The sequence below is a fragment of the Ahaetulla prasina genome, chromosome 1, assembly GCF_028640845.1.
Source record: "Ahaetulla prasina isolate Xishuangbanna chromosome 1, ASM2864084v1, whole genome shotgun sequence".
In the NCBI taxonomy this organism is placed as follows: domain Eukaryota; kingdom Metazoa; phylum Chordata; class Lepidosauria; order Squamata; family Colubridae; genus Ahaetulla; species Ahaetulla prasina.
The window spans coordinates 62722396-62740675 of NC_080539.1; the positions used below are offsets into that span (position 1 = coordinate 62722396).

Below are 18280 nucleotides of genomic sequence, written 5' to 3' on the forward strand. Positions count from 1 at the left end.
GTACTTTGATGAACGTTTATAAAGAGGTTAATGAATCCTGCTGAATCAGTTTACCTGTGTGTGCTTCCTGGATTTGATTTTGCAACAAACTCTGTCAGTGTTGGCAACGTGATGCCGCAAGTTTGACACCCGTGATGTAGATTATTTAATATTTTAACCATTCACTGTCCAAGAAATAATTTAGCTTTTCTTTAATTACAGAATTTGATTTTGCTGGAACAGCCAATCTATGAAAATATTTCATGGTTCCTGTGACTCTGTCAATATCTAATTAATTGCAGAATCATTACAAAGACGACAATTATTTTTAAAGCCATCTCAAAATTTTGGTTAAGAACTATGCGTAAATTGAATAAAGAAGTTCTTTATAAAATTGTTTCAAATGTTTTATGCATTATGGAGGAGAAATAGAATACTAATGGAAATTTTATTTTATTATACTGATAGCTGAATGAGAGGAAATGTTTGAAAACACTTTCTAAAATTATTGAAGCTTCCACAATGTAGTTCCTTCCTATTTCCTAAGTAGAGTTATGTATGCTAACAGAAGTTTATGGTTTTCCTTGATCTTTTATTCATTTTATTTAATAATCATATGTAATCATTGGAACGGACTACTTTCTGGTAGTTAAAGAGTACCATTACACTCTGCTATCATCTTTCTGCAAAGCAAAAATGCTTAGTTGTTTCAGTTTCACTTCATGGTTTCTAGTTCCTGATCATTCTAAATGATCTGGATTTCGGGACCCTTCTCTGAACGTGTTTCAATTTTTCTGAATATTACCTTTAAAATGTAAAAATATATTCTATTTTACATCAATTAACTTAAATAAGTACCTCAACTACGGTATATCCTATATATTTTAACAAAATGAATTATGATGTCTGTATTAACAATTTTAGTTTTTATAAATAATTCACATTTTACAACTTGATTACTGTTTTCAGGATGACACATTAAAGAAAGATGATGGAGAATACATATACTGTCTTATAAGAAGTAGGGATGACCCCAAAGCAGCCTACAATCCATATGATCTTCAAGTAGTCTCTGCAAATATGGCTAGACAAAGTAAAGAATATTGGACTATTAGTGCCTCATATGTATCCAAGGTAACAAATCACTTTTCACAGTCCAGAAATAGCAAATTACTGTTCCCTGATTATTTCTTATTTCTAGATTTTTTTCCCTATACTTCTGCAGAAATGTAAAGTCCTTGTGCAGTAGTTGCACGCCTTAGAATTCAATTGAATTGAGGCATAAAATAAAATGACAAAATAAAATAAAACTTTATCTGCATTTCCCTGAGGAAAGATATAACAACAAAACACAGACAAGCAGTTGAAAAATATTAATTCGCACTTGTACTCCGTATATGTTTTTTCAGAAGGACAGCTTGTGCAAGAAGAGAATGGTAAGCACTGTCAGATCGGTTGTGACCTTTTTCTGACTGTGCTTCTGAACTGTAGATCAAACAATGAAAAACTCTAATGTAAACTCTAAAAGAATAGAAGAATAGAATAGAATAGAAATGTTCTGAAAATATCAACTCTGCTCATTTTACTCCCCCCCTCCCAATAAGAACAAGGAAGAGTGGATAAAATTTGCTTTTTATTCATTTTTTTGCCTTTGGGATACTGTGTCCATTTGAGCCACTGTATTTTTTTTTCCTCAAGAAAGTTTTTTTCCAATAAAATGCCAAGTACTTCACCCTCCAACTATCTTGTAGCGACTGTTAAAGATGGTTGGTCGCCATCATATTGGCTATACTTATATATATTATTTAATAAAAGAATTGATAAAAATAAAAGGGTTTGAATAAAAAAGTATCGGTGGTTTGCAGGCCACAAAGATAGTTTGTGCACAGTATTCTCCCCCTCCCCTCCTTAAAAAGATAATGGCAAAGAATGATAGTTACATCACTATTTATTCTTTTTGTAATTCACCAGCACCCTCTAAAGGTAAAAATATAGAAACATTACAGTGCAATGGAGCAGAACAGATTTTTCAGGTTCACTTTTCTGTCATTGCTGTCTATTTATCTTTCAGGTGTAGGTAATATTTGAGGAATTAGTGATCATTATCAATATTTAGCTTCTGAAATTAGAAGACTGCAAGAGAAGTGGTGGTGGTGAATTGTTTATGATGTTTCTTGCATGGGGTAGAGCGCTAATAATTAGAATGGCAGCAGTAGGTTTCTTGTAGCCAAATGGCTTCCATCCTGAACAATCACTTTACAAAATTCAAAAATAATAATCCATTTTAAATAAAAAAATAAGCCATTTTCTCACCAAACTTTAATATAAATTTGAGGTGCTAAGATGCAGATGGAGCTGTACGTAGTCTGTGGACCAGATGCTACTCATTCTTGCTTTATGCAAATATTATTGTGGTTTCCTTTTGCAGGATTGTTGAGGGAATGTGCTATAAATCTGAGCAATCAGATTTTCCTTAAAAAATTATTTTAAAAATATGATGATGATGTAGAAAGTTAGGACGCACCCCGCTCGTAGAAGAATGAAATATTTTATGAAATATTAAAAAGGAAGACTATTATATTTCCCTAAAGGGAAAAATATGCTCTTGGAGACAGCCGCCGCCCCCTTTTTTAGTAGCCCTCAGCTGATGTCAGCACTTATGAGATAAAGAGATAGATCTCTTCATAAGCAAATACCCTCACCCAAGATCCAACAAAGATAGGATTAGCCCTCAGCCACAATAGGAGTTGACCAAAGCCTCTTCATTGCATCATCTCAGCAGTTCAAACTTCAACTAAAACTGGGAGCTCAGACAACCCCAGCTATGACCCCTACATAACCCCTACATGTCTCCATGGGAGTTTGACAACAGCCAATAGAATACATGTTCTTGCACAGGAACAGGAAGCTCTCTTGCACAGGAACAGGAAGCTCAAGTGCAAAGCCCAAGATAAGGTATAAAAAAACCCCACTTTCAAGTCCATGTGCTTCTGTTTCATCAATAAATGGACCATCTTTCCAATCAGCCTCCAGCCTCCATTTTGTCTCCAGTGTCTTTCTCCCAGCTTGGAACTGAACCAGATGGATATTTCTCCCAACAATGGAATGTAAATTCCTAAATACTGAAATATAGTTAAATATCCTAATTCACTTTTGCCTTATTTTCCAGTTTACTTCCGTGTGTGGAAAACAAGAAATGGAAATATGTCCAGTAATGGAATGGTTATATGAAAGGCAACTTTATAATGTGTTACATAACATGGATTTATACTTTAATTTCAGGTAAGAGATATTTATGGTACAAAGATATGTCTGCAATTATTTACTCAATCTGTAGTAGGATATTTTGGATGTTGCGATTGGCTATGTGTGACAAAACAATTCAGTGTGGAAACTAGCATTTTTCAGCTATACAGATTTTCTATAGAAATTCATTTCACCATATTCATTCATCCATAACTCTCTGTGTTATGCATCAAAAGATGATTACCAATTCAAAGCCTTTCCTTTTTGCACTTTTCTCTATGTCGGAAGTTTAAATCTCATGACAGAAGATTCATAGTCAACTGTATTCAGCGAATTCATTATGGGGGATTTTTCCTCAGAGTTTTGCTTTCAAAAAACAAAAATCACAATGTACATTGAGGGTTACCAATTTATAGCACTTTTTATTTCAGCATTTGAGATAGGACAACATAATCTTAATATGCACAAATAGCAACATGGATAGATCCCCAGGGGTATTTCTTCTTGCATCTTAATATAAAGCTAGCTTCCTACTGTACTGAACATCTTCATTTCAAACCCAGCTTTCAAAATACATGCAGTGAGATTTAAGACTACACCAGATGGTATGTCATAGAAGGAGCCTTCTATGAGCCTTCTATAGAAGTGCTGGAAGGAGCCTTTGAAATCTCCCAGTACAACCCTTTCCCAAAAAGGAGACATTATACTATCCAGGACAAGTGATTGTCCTATCTTTTTTTGAAAACCTCCAGTGATGGAGCACCCACAATTTCTGCAGGCAAGTTGTCCCATTCGTTAATTGCTCTTACTGTCAGAAAATTTCTCCTTAGTTCCCGGTTGCATCTGTCTTTAACAAGCTTCCATCCATTGCTTCTTGTCCTACACTCAGATGCTCTGGAGAATAAGTCGACCCCTTCTTCTCTGTGATAGCTCTTCGAGTACTGGAAAAGAGCTGTGTCATCCCTGATCCTTCTCTTCATTAGACTAGACATGCCTAGTTCTCTTAACTGTTTGTTATATGATTTAGCTTCCAGACACTTATCATCTTTGTTGCCCTTCTCTGCACTCTTTCTAAGGCTTCAGCATCTTTTTTATATCATGGTGACCAGAACTAAAATCAGTATTCCAAGTATGGCCTCACTAGTGCAGTATAGAGTAATACTATCATTTCTTGTGATCTTGATGCTATGCCTCTGTTGATGCAGCTCAAGACTTCATCTGTTTTTTTGGCAGTTACAGTACACTACTGATTCATATTTAAATGATGGTATGTGAGGACACCAAGCTCCCTCTTGCAGTTATTGTTGAGTCAGGTACCACTTATTCTATATCTGTGCATTTGGTTTTTCCTGCCTACAGTAAGTGCAGGACCATGCTTTTCTCACCACTGAATTGGATCTTGTTTGGCTAGGGCCCAATGCTCATGTCTGACAAGATCATTCTGAATCAAAGTTTATCTTCTGAGTTTATCTTCCAAGGTGTTGACAATTCCTTCCAAATTTGATGAGTTACCCTTCTGTTCCCTCATCTAGATCATTTATGAAGCCTATGACAGAACCTTGAGGTACTCCACTGCATGCTTCTCTTCTGTAGATATAGTTTTATTAACGACTACATACTGAGTGTTGTTGGCCAGCCAACTGTGACTCCATCTGGTGTTGGTATAGTCTATCCCACATTGTTCTTTCTTATCAAGAGGTAGGCTGTAGAAGGAGTAGTGTCAAATACCTTACTGAAGTACAAGTAAACTATATCCACAGCATTTTCATCATCCACTAATTTAATCACTTTATCAAAGAAGGGAATAAGATTTGTCTGGCATGATTTCCTTTTTAACAAACAAATGTTGGCTTCTAGTGATTGCTTTTTTCATTTCTAGGTGCTCACAGATCTGCTATTTGATTCTTTTTTCAAGAGTTTTCCCAAGTATTGATACCAAGCTGACTGATCTATAGTTTCTTGGATCCACTTTTTTCTATTTTGAAGAGTGGAATCACATCATCTCTTTTCCAACCCTCTGGCAGTTCCCCCATGCTCTGAAAGATTTTGTTCAGCGGTTCCGAGATCACATCTGCCAGCTTTTTCAGTACTGTGGGATATGAACCATCTGGTTCTTGTGGATAGGTGTTTTAAATCATTTCTTTTGTATTTTGATTTGTGTATCTGTTTGAACTCCCACTATGCTGCTCTTGATGGGTTGGGCTTTTTTTGTTGCTATTATTATTGGCATTTGTTGCAAGTCTTAGTCTTAGCCTTTCTCACTCCATCTCTGTAGATTCAGGCTATTTGCTGGTATTCTGTTTTAGTTATATATCCCTATTTTCATTTTTTATACTTGTCCTTCTTGTCTTCAGCTTTTCAGAGAGCTATGCAACCATGTTGGTCTAGTTTGGTGTCTTTTATTTTTATTTTTCTGTAGTATTGTTTTAGTTTGGGACTTTAATATTTTGGTGTCTTTTATTTTTATTTTTCTGTAGTATTGTTTTAGTTTGGGACTTTAATATTTTGTTTTTGTCTGGACATAGAATAGCTACATTTAATTTTCCATGAGGCCAATATTCCCATGCCCTATGCCCCACTCGCACCTCTGGTCAAAGCTATGTGTCTGGTGCCTCTCTTAGCCAAAAATGATTGGTGTGACAATGGGAGTACTGATGTTAGATTGCACAATTTGTTTGGTTAGCATTCTAACCATTGCATTTTGGACGTTTAGTTGTCTTCATTTCATGTCCCATATAGAATATGCTTCAATTGTCTATTTGGCAATGAAGTAATGAGTTATAGGTAATCCGTGACTTACGACCAGCTGTTTTACAACCATTTGCATTTATGATGGCCTTAGAATGGGTGATTTACAGTCTGTAAAGTACTTCTAGCCATTGTAAATGGTCATGCCATGTCCCTCCCCATAATCATTTGACCATATTTTGGGTACTTGGAAACTTTTTTGCAGTTGTCAAATGCCCTGCAATCATGTGATTAACATTTGCCATTTTCTCTGCTGGTTTCCTCAGCAAGTCAGTGGGTAAGCCATCAAGGAAGGTTGCCATATTCTGTTAAAATAGTTACATTTTAGTCATATGAAATTATGTTAAATGTATAATATTTGTGGGTAATTATTATATAAAATAAATTACATACCTCTGGCTCAATAATCCTTGATTATACAATCAAATCTGTTTCTCTCTTTCTCAGAAGGTTTTTCTTTTCTTTTCAGAAAAAAGAAATATTTTATCCTCTGGAAAAATATTGTTAAGTATTCAAAAACAAAGAGAAATCAGTAAGTATAAAGAACAGATATTTGTACTGAATGAGTTGATTACCCTTTTTTCAGATGGGAAGCATCTTTTAAAAAATAATAAATATAAAACACCAATCTGAAAGGGAAAAATCAAATCAAATTGATAACTTCCACACTGAGGATATGTGCATGTTTTAAGGATAATAGCGCATGTGTTAAGGAGCTAAGAATGCATGGTCCCATCGATTAGGTGCTCATCTGGTAGAACCACAAAAATGGGCATTCTTGGTAGTGATTTACTTATGGAACATCATTCCCCCTGTGGTACGATTGACCCCCACCTTATTGCTTTTCTAAAAGACCATAAAATCATGGTTTTTGTCAGTGGGACTGGGGACCATAAATGGAGATAGAAACAGTCAACAAGAATTGATTGTTTTGTTGCTACCATGGGAGTTAGCTGCTCCATGAAAGTTAGTAGTTCCATTGCACTCTGAACTCTATTAATTTCACCATCCATTCTTCCATTGAGAGTATATGTGAGTCTTTCCATCTCTGTGCATAGAGAAGCCTAGCAGATAATTGTAATATATAAGAAAAGCCTTTGGCTTCAATTGTACATTCAGTCCAAGAATTGTCAGAGTTAAAAATACTTATCTGATTCCAAAAAGTCTTAGTTTTCTTACATGGCCACTAGAAGTAATAAAAAGTACTTCAGATTGTATACCTTTCCAACATATTTTTGACACACCCTTATACAAATCCTCTGAAATTAACATCATAATGCCAATGATACATCATCTCTCTATTTTAAGTTATTATTCAGTGTACATTTCAGTCCTTTATTTATTTATTTATTTATTTCATTTTGTCACAACAGTATACACAAACATCGACATAAATAAAAAACAACACGTCATAAAAGAAAAATATATGTATATAAGTAAAAGTATGCAACAGCTATGTTAATTTGATATAATGAAGGGAACAATAGGACAGGAACGGTAGGCACTTTTGTGCTCTTATGCACACCACATATTATTTACTCCACATATTCTCCCATTGATCAAGGATTATGTTATAATCAAAGTTTCTTGCCCATTTGATCATATAATATTTAACATTTCATCCTCCATATTCATTTTCAGTAGTAATTTATGCATCTTAGCAATCACATGTTCATTATTAGTACATAAATCCAACTCAAAATCAGTTTTTCTGTTGCTAACAATGAATTCTTCCTTATCCAGTTTACATCTTTCTGTTAATTGAGCAATAGGCAAACCATTGAGGCAAAGTAAATAAATCCATATATGACAACCAAATATGTGAGGTAATGACTTTCAAGATGAATTGCGGAATTCCAAGGCATATGTCTACTTATTTATTATTATAAACTGAAAACTTGTAGTAATTTAAAATATTGATATTATTCTGTTTGTAGAATGATATTGTATAAGCAACTATTTTCTGCTGATGAGATACTGCAAAGTTGCTTACTTTACCTCCAAACCTTGTGTGTAGATGCGAGTAATCCAGAGAAGTCCATATCATCTGAAAAAACAACTATAAATTTCATAAAGGTGAGAGTAAATATTTTAAATGTGTGGGGGAAAAAAGAAAGAAGAGCCAGTTTGATGTAGTGGTTAAGACATCAGGCTAGAAACTGGGAGACTTAGGCATAAAAGCCAGCTGATGACCTTGGACTGGTCACTCTCTCAGCCCTAGGAAGAAGACAATGGCAAACCAAAATCTTGCCAAAAAAGTTACAGAATACAACACTGACTTGAAGGCACAAATAATAAATATACAGGTAGTTCTCAACTTATAACCATTCACTTAGTGATCGTTTTGAAATTACAATGGCACTGAAAAAAGTTCTCACACTTATGACTGTCACAGCATCACCAGGCTCACATGTTCGAAATTTGGGCACTTTGCAACCAGCATGTATTTACAATGGTTGCAACATCCTGGGTCATGTAATCACCATTTGTGATCTTTCCGGCTGATTTCTAACAAACAAAGTCAGTGGGGGAAGCCTGCTTTGCTTAATAATATGATTCACTTAACAGCTGCAATGATTTTCTTAACAACTGTGGCAAAAAAGGTGTAAAACTGGGCATGACTCACTTAACAAAGGCCTTGCTTGGCATGAGAAATTTTGGTTCCAATTGTAACTTGAGGATTACCTGAATAGAAAAAATGTAAAGAAACATATAACTTGAATGTGTTAATGTACTGTTCTTTTTTCTTTTTCTATTTCCAACCACCAATATTATTCTGAACTGTTAGTGTGAGATGACAGGTTTTTTTTCGTTCAGTTATTACCTTTTTTTTTTTTGATTCAAGTTCACACTTTAATTTTGTATGTTACATGCAAGTTTATAGCTTGTATGAGGAACTGGAAAATGTTAAAAGAAAAACAAATTAAAGGTCATGTTTTTATGTTTTTACGTTCATGATTATGCTCTACTATAGAAGTATTCATTGTGGCATTCTTGCTACTGTACATTTCTTATTAGGAAATGACATATACTCGATCAACTATTAATTAACTATATATTAACTATTATACTAAAACTAATAGTAGTTTGAAAGTGTGATAAGCCATTCAATTTCTTTCTTCCTTCCCTCTCTGCACATTCATACACACATATGGGCTGACAAGATATCTGGAGGCATCAAATTTTGTATTGATGAGTTTTGCATCTGAGGGTCAGCAGGTGACAGGTCTAATACTAAATAAATTCATTCAGATAGACAACATTTCAAACTGGGGATTTAGGGCCACATTTTCCTTTTACTTGCTCTCTGATTTTAAAAATTTACAAAATTTTGCATCTCAAGTTTTGACTGCCCATTAATACAGCAGGAAAATCTATTAGCAGCTATATCAACTGTGATATGCTAATAAGTATATTTGCATGTGTGTGTACTGTTCACTTTTTACATTTTATTGTTGATGTGCCAATATTCATTCTTATGCAGATGAAAGAAAAATACACAAGAATTTGTATCCATTTCAGAGAAATTGTAGTTACTTATAATACTGTATTTTTCTTTTGTTCTTAGATAAACACGTCTTATACGTACACATTGGATAAATTTTGTGAGGAACAATATCAACAGAGTCAATATGCTTTATCTCAACTCAAAGATTTTAAAGATAAAGTAACAAAAGTAATTAAGACCTGCTTTTTAAAGGTAATTAATGAATTTGTATATATTTTTTGCATTTTTGTCTTCAGTATGTTTGTTTTTGAATATATTTCCAATATACTTTAATATTTTTCTTATGTTATATTGTTAAGACTTTTAACTCTCAGTAAGTATAATACTTATTTTTTCTGATCTGATGGAGAAAGTAATGATGAATAAGATATTTTACTATTTGATCACAATTATCTTACTCTCCTTTTAACATTCTTAGCAGACTAATGCATGATTTTGAAGTTAGATGCTTACATATACTATTTTCTCTCTTGAGGATACAAGATATTTCTGATGAATTAGTTCTAGTTTTGGTTTGGAAGTAACTAAAAACCATATTTTCTGGAGGTAAAAGGGCCACAGAAATCTCTTCATTTGAAAGGACCATAAATATCATCTTATTCAATTACCTTCTTAGTGCAGTGAATAGTGCAGTAATCTAACACTTCAGCATCAATGACCAATGTATCTCTCTCTATCTCTCATTGATAAAATTAAAAAAGCATATAGCATACATATACAAAAATATGTAAAAGTATAACTAAATAACAGAGTTGGAAGGGGCCTTGGAAGTTTTCTAGTCCAACCACCTGCTCAAGCAGAAAAACCTTTTCCATTTCAGAGAAATGGTGGTCTAATCTCTTCTTAAAAATCTCCAGTGTTGAAACACCTACAACTTCTATAGGCAAGTCATTCCACTGATGTTCTAACTGTATACATATAACTGCAACTAACTACATATACAAAAGTATATAAAATAAATTTAAAATACAAAATGGTAACAAGGATAGTGGTAGATGTCACAAGTACTTAGCACACCAGTGTGGATGTTCTTTACCACCATTAATTTCTGAAAGAATATAACCCTTTAGTCATGCTGGAAAGATTTCAGGCTTTGACATGACAAATTTATGGGTGATTCTGTTGTATTAGAGGAATTGTCCTCTCTCAGTATCAGATCCTTGCTTCCCTTACATAGTCTTCAACAATAAGATCAGAATCATCTAACAACATGTTTCAAACTATGATCATTCTGATCGTGACTTAATGAGTTTTCACCATTTCCATATATTGCTTGCATATATGATATCTATTTCACAGACACTGCCTTCCATCAGAATATGGTTGCTCATAATTTTGAAGAAACTGCAGTTGGCTCACCTTCCTCAATACATTCAGACATTTCCCTATCATTCAATGGCTCAAGAGTTCAGGCAATATAATCATACATTTTTCATATACACTGGAACTTTTTATCCTTTTTGATGCTTCTGTTAATTTGAATAGCTCATGTCCTATGATTAACATATTCTAATTGTGTCAATCATGATTAGGTCCAGCAATAGTTGTCAAATAAAATGTGCATACTATTTGCATGATCAGTGAGGCTGCTGTAGTATTTCTCTTTCCCATTCCAGTACTTTTCCATGGAGCATCCACAGCAAAACCTACTAGCTCTTTGAGTAAGAAAACATTGCAACACAAAGGTGTTCAAGTTTGAAAGGTTGTGTTTCTTTATTTGTTAAAATACAGCCCATATCTAAAACGTTTATTTTCACATCCCATTTCATACCTCCCATTGTTGATTCATAGAATTTCTGGAATTTGATATGAATTTGATATGAATTCTCAATCTTACCATTAATCTCTTTAGACATGATAGCAGTGTTCCAATATCTCAGGGGTTGCTACAAAGAAGAGGGAGTTGGGCTGTTCTCCAAAGCACCTGAGGGTAGAACAAGAAGCAGTGGGTGGAAACTGATCAAGGAAAGAAGCAACTTAGAACTAAGGAGAAATTTTCTGACAGTTAGAACAATTAATAAGTGGAACGACTTGCCTGCAGAAGTTTTGAATGCTCCAACACTGGAAATTTTAAGAAAATGTTGGATAACCATCTGTCTGAGATGGTGTAGGTTTTCCTGCCTGGGCAGGGGGTTGGAGTAGAAGGCCTCCAAGGTCCCTTCCAACTCTGTTGTTGTTGTTGTTGTTGTTGTTATTATTATTATTAAAAATCCTGGGTATTTCATCTTAAGTTGATATGAATATTCCAATATTTTGATCTCTGTACTGTAATTACATGAGTTCTGAAATGTGACAGATCTTTTTTCTCTTCAACTTGTTAATTTCATGCACAAACAATGACAATGCTATCAATTTTCTATGTCAATGGATTGTGGAGTATGATTTCTACCATAATATTCTTAATTTGACTGTCTTGATATGTTAGAAGTTTATTAGAAATTCCTGATTCTTAAAGGTTCTGGACCAGGGGTGAAATCTAAAATTTTTCCCTACTGGTTCTGTGAGCGTGGCTTAATTGGTGGGCGTGGCTTGGTGGTCAGATGACTGGTGGGCGTGGCTTGGTGGTCAGGTGACTGAATGAGCATGGCCAATAATAATAAATAATAAAAATAATAAATAAAGTATACAAAACTTGGGAGCACACCAGTCTACTAATTGCCTTTTTTTGGGAGCGAACCGGTCTACCTTCTTTAAAAATAGAGGCACCGGTCTACTAGCCGCCTACAGTGCTGATCAGGTGTAATGCTACCCTTTGAAGCGCCGCGGCAGTCATTTAAGGCCATTTGCAGCTATATCACCACCGAGAGCTTCAGGGACAGAAAGAGGAACAGTGAGGCATGGGCGGTGGGAGGGGGCAGGGATTTTTGCTACCGGTTTTCCAAACTACCTGCCCCCATCGCTACCAGATTGTGCGATCTGGTCCGAACCGGGAGCATTTAACCCCTGTTCTGGACTCTTTTTCAAAGTAAGATTGGTTTTCAGTCCAGCTTTCCTATTTGTCTTCCATAAGAGTTTCATAGATATCTGGTATTGTAGTCAAACTTAAGTCAATTTTCAATAGTCAAGGTTATGGTTGCAGTTGTTATTCACTACCACCACTAGCACTCTTTTTGCTATACGGCAATTCTGATAAGAAATATGTATGTATGAAATGTCTTCAAGCTTTGTTTTCCTTGTTGAAAAAAGATGAAATGAAAAGTAAGTAATACAAAATGTCTACATGATGAAAAAATACTATATATATTTATTACTTTTGCAAATTTATTATTTCATAATGCTGTAGGTAGCAAAAATGAAGGGAGCAGAAACACTTTTTCAGCATTCACTGCATGATTTCAAAGAGAAACCAAAATACTATGAGATAGCTGAATGGCGGCACGTTATGGAACGCTTTTCTAAATTTCTTAAACTTGTAGATAGAATATTTCAAGAATTTCTTCGCAGATTGGTAAACAATGCCTTAAACACTCTTTTGGAGATATTTAAAGGTTCCAGTAATATGACTATTTCAAAAAGGAAGACAAATGAAAGCCTTATGAGGTTAGTTTTGTATATTTCATGATTAAAACACTGGCTCTTATTTAATATATTGTTCATAAAATTCTCTCTTAGATTCCTTAGTATTATTTAGTATTATTCTTACTGTTATATTTCCTTTATTTTTAAGCTTGGGTTACTTATTATAAAAATTATAAAATAATTCTTGGAGTAAATGCTTATTATGGAACATAAGTGAAGGGCCAAATATTTATATTTTAAATAAAAATGGATATACTGTATAATTAAATGAATGAATAATAATGTATTGCTCCTTTTTGTCTCTTAGTTATATGTGCTAGCTTTATTCCTGTAAAAAAGGAAATATCTATAACTAAGCTATAATATCTCTCACATGTGTGCATGCTTCAAGATGGTCACCTCCTCTGCCTTCATTATTTGTAAGCCTCTTCTGACTGGAGAATTCTGGGAGTTGTCTCAAATATCAATTCCATCTCCTAGTACTGCCCCATCCCTACTATCGCCTAGTACTGCTGCAGCATCTTGATATATTAAGTAACCTTGAAGTATTGTCAGCTATTAAAATGAATTATGCTATTTAAAATATAAATTAAGATTTTCCTATTTTTTCACATATGCAGAGCATATAAAGATACAATTGATAAAGCACTTTGCTTATTGACTGAAAATAGATGCCAGTGGGTATATGAAAATGAGCATTTTGAAGGCACTCAGAAATTATTGCGCCGTTCAAAGGAATCAGAAGCACAACGTGAAATTGTTACTGTCAGTGATATAGACAAGGTAAATTGATTTCTAAATGAAGGTATCTTACAGCACAGATTATCCAATATTTTTATTTATTTATTTATTTATTTGTCAAACACAACAATATATATAAGTATAAGCATGAAATAACCATACGAATTGGATACAACCAAAGGGAACATTAGGACAGGAACGGTAGGCACGCTGGTGCTCTTATGCACGCCCCTTACAGACCTCTTAGAAATGGGGTGAGGTCAACAGTAGATAGTCTTTGGTTAAAGCTTTGGGGATTTTGGGAAGAGACCACAGAGTCAGGTAGTGCATTCCAGGCATTAACAACTCTGTTACTGAAGTCATATTTTCTACAATCAAGATTGGAGCGGTTCACTTTAAGTTTAAATCTATTATGTGCTCATGTATTGTTGTGGTTGAAGCTGAAGTAGTCTTCGACAGGAAGGACATTGTAGCAGATGATTTTATGAGTTATACTCATATTTATCTATCTATTTACTGTTATACCTTTAAAGACAAAATCTTTTCTTCAAATACAAAATCTTTTCATGGTTCCTTATAAAAAAAACTTATGAAGATTAAATACATTTTCGGTATTTCTCAAAAATCTCTTCATGCTTTACAACATATTCAAAAGCACATTATCACAATGTAGTCTTCTCTATTGATTAGTATCAAGTCAAAAATAATGGATTTTTCTTCTGCTGTAGATTGAAAATATTTTGTTTTTAGTGCTCTCTAGTTCCATTTGCATGATTTTTTTAGAAAGAATATTCTGTTTTTGTTATATTTTCATATGACTTTAGATCCTAGAAGAAGTGAAAAGGGAACTAAAAGGAGAAGAGGAATATTCCCCAATATTTGAAATAAATATTTGTCTGAGAATTCCCTACGAAAAGGAACATCGTAGAAAATATTACCAAAATGATGATGATTATATTACAGAATCTTCAGCAGAATCTTTGAAAGAAATATTAGACTTTGATGAAGTTTTGAACAGCTCATCTTTTGAAGATGATAGACTACAAGAAGAAAAATCAGAAAGTACTACAGAAGATTTGGGTATCTTCAGGAATGAAGAAATAATAAAGCCATTGAGTAAGGTTAATAAGGTTCTTTGAAAATAAGGCTGCATTTTACACTACAAAAGCACAGAGCCATAGCTCAGCTCATAGATTAATTAGATGCACCATTATTCTATCAGTTCTTTTGTAGTATCATGATACTGTGTCTTAGCTAAATTTCTTGCCACATTCTTTTTCCTCTTAATTTCCATTCTATTATTAATTCTAAAGAATGAATATTGATCATAAGATTGAGTTTGTATCCAATATGATGTTTCAGAAATGTAGATAATTTAATTTAGATTGAATCAGGAGTCTGATCTGAAACCAAGACAAGATTGATGTTTCAAATTGACTAGAAAGGGACAGTCACATATAACTGTAATGATTTTTATTTGGCAGAATATTTAGGCATAGTAAGCACTTCTTTTTTTATTACAATTTTTTTTATTTTTTAATATAATAGTTCCATCTTCAATTAAACAGTGTGTCATCCGGGTACAAATAATCAAGATTTATAACAATATTCATTACATGAACATTAATTCTATAATATTAAAATGATGATAATATAATAATCATATTTGCTTTTCTCTTAATTTCTTTATTTCACTAATCTTTTTTTTTGTTTCCAACTTTTTCTAATGTGTTATTGTTAGAAACAACTGTTTCTAACTTCCATTTTTTGTTATCTAACTATTGATAAAATAAATTCCATGTCATGTAATGTTCAGTTTGTTCTTTCTCCTTAATTGCTAGTGTTAGTCTATTCATTTCTGCATGTTCTAATATTTTCCTGATCACATTCTCATCTGTGGAGATCTCTTCACTTTTCCAATTTTGTGCAAATACAATTCTAGATGCAGTTAATATATGAATAATTAAATACGCATTCCTCTTACTATATTTTTCAAGTAAAATCCCCAACAAGAATATATCTGGTTTTAAATCAATATGCTGTTTTATCATTTTTTCCAGCCACGTATGTATTTTGGTCCAATATTTTTTTGCTTTTGCGCATGTCCACCACATATGATAATATGACAAAGGTATCTGTTGGCACTTCCAGCATTTAGCCGACTTATCTTTAAACATCTTTGCCAAACTCATTGGAACAAAATGCCATCTATAAAACATCTTATATACATTTTCTTTGTATGCAGTTGACGTTGTTAATTTATAGTTCCTATCCCACAGTTTCTGCCATTTATCTAACTTTATTGTATAACCAAAGTTTTTTGCCCATACTATCATTATCTCCTTCACTTGTTGTACTTCCAATTTCATGCCTAATAAGTAGCTGTACGGGTTTTTTTAATCAATTTTTCTTCTGTCCCTGTTAATATCTTGTCTAATTCTGTTAGTTCCTTATAAAAGCCATATAGCTTAACATCTTTCTCGTATCTAGAATGTATCTGGACTTGTGAATACCATGCCATATCAATCCCTTGATTGCTCAATTCTTGTTTAGTTTTGAGTTCCCCCTTTTCATTCAAAATATCTTTGTACCTAACAATATTTTTTATGTTAATAACATTTAGGTGAATCAGTGCTTTCATTGTTTTTTTTTATTTGAATTTATATCCCGCCCTTCTCCGAAGACTCAGGGCAGCTTACATTGTGTTAAGCAATAGTCTTCATCCATTTATATATTATATACAAAGTCAACTTTTATTGCCCTCAACAATCTGGGTCCTCATTGTTGAAAGCCAAACTGGTATCCTCAGGTAATGTTGTTCTCTAATCTTCTCTCACACTAACAGTAATGCATTCCTAATATAATGTCTTTGAAAGTAGCCATGTATTTTATTTTTCCCAAACTACAAGAAGGCATGCCAGCCCAATTGCAAATCATGCCCCTCCAAAGTCAATAGTCTTGTATGCCTCAATACAATACATTTTTTCACCCATGTGAGTACCACAGCCTGTTAATACAATTCCCAATTTGATAGACCAAAGGCTCCTCTATTTCTCAAATCCTGCAGCATTTTTAACCTTATTTGTGCTTTTTTTCCTTGCCAGATATATCTTAATATTACTTTATTGAGTCCCTCAAAGTATCTTTTTTCCAATTTTATCAGAATTGTTAGAAATAGATATAGTAGTCTCGGTAATATATTCATTTTTATTGTAGCTATTGTTCCTATCAATGATAATTGCAGATTTTTCTATTTCTCCAAATCTGCTTTAATTTGTTGCATCAGTTTATAATAATTATCTTCCTTAATAGTTACACATCTTGCTGTCAAATGAATCCCTAAGTATTTTACTTTCTTAGTAATCTGTATATCTATTCATTAACTCTTTTTTCTGCATGTCTGTAAGATTTTTAACTAATATCTTAGTTTTCTCTTTATTTCTTTTCAATCCTATCACTTTGCCATATTCCTCTATTTTTTTTATTAATTTAGGCCCTGAGTCTTGTGGATCTTCCAAAATGAAAACTAAATCGTTTGCAAATGCCTGTAGTTTGTATTTTTCCTTTTTTATTTCCATACCTTTTATCTCTATGTTTTGTCTAGTATTTCTGTTTAATACTTCCAGTGTCAATATGAATAATAGTGGAGACAAGGGGCATCCTTGTCTTGTACCTTTTTTAATGTTAACCTTCTCTGTCGTATCTCCATTTACCATCACCTTTGCTGTTTGCTTATAATATATCACCTTAATCATGTTAATAAATCTCTCCCCAAAATCCATATCTTTTAATTGTGCTAGCATAAATTGCTAGTTCACATTATCAAATGCTTTCTGCGCTTCTACAAAAATCATCACCATTTGCTTCCCTGGATGTGCTTCATGGAACTCCAGTGTATTTAAAATTATTCTCATATTGTCTTTAATTTGTCTTTTAGATAAAAATCCATTATGATCTGAATGTATAAATTGATTTAAGAATCTTTTTAGTCTTTCTGCTATTATTCCTAGTATGATTTGATTGCTTATTTGTACCCTATGACTATCATTAAGTGTTGTACCCTATGATTCGTTTTCTTTTCTTTTTATGTACACTGAGAGCATATGCAGCAAAGACAGATTCCTTGTGTGTCCAATCACACTTGGCCAATAAAGAATTCTATCTTCTATTATTGAGGCATATATTTAATAGTCAGCATTCAATAATGATATTGGTCTGTAATTTTTTATCTGTTGTAAATCTGAATCTTCTTTCGGTACGAGAGTGATATATGCTTCCGTCCATGAATTTGGTACTTGTGCTTCTAGCAATACTTTATTGAACACTTCCGGCATTGGTATATTTAGAATATTTTGTAGGTCTTTATAGAGCTTTATATACCTTGATGAACGTATCTTTTCTTTTATGTACACTGAGAGCATATGCACCAAGACAAATTCCTTGTGTGTCCAATCACACTTGGCCAATAAAATTCTATTCTATTCTATTCTATTCTATTCTATTCTATTCTATTCTATTCTATTCTATTCTAGAGTTCTG

At 33.4% G+C, this 18280-nt stretch overlaps 1 protein-coding gene across 1 annotated transcript in view; it reads left to right on the plus strand.

Moving 5' to 3' along the window:
• Positions 1-18280, plus strand: part of DNAH14 (dynein axonemal heavy chain 14) — a 279895-nt gene that overhangs the window by 27853 nt on the left and 233762 nt on the right. The window contains exons 3-10 of the mRNA XM_058169855.1: positions 949-1113; positions 3149-3261; positions 6443-6505; positions 7911-8049; positions 9542-9673; positions 12765-13021; positions 13621-13783; positions 14566-14857. Of these exons, the coding sequence (XP_058025838.1) occupies positions 949-1113; positions 3149-3261; positions 6443-6505; positions 7911-8049; positions 9542-9673; positions 12765-13021; positions 13621-13783; positions 14566-14857 (1324 nt within the window). The remainder of the gene's footprint in view (positions 1-948; positions 1114-3148; positions 3262-6442; positions 6506-7910; positions 8050-9541; positions 9674-12764; positions 13022-13620; positions 13784-14565; positions 14858-18280) is intronic.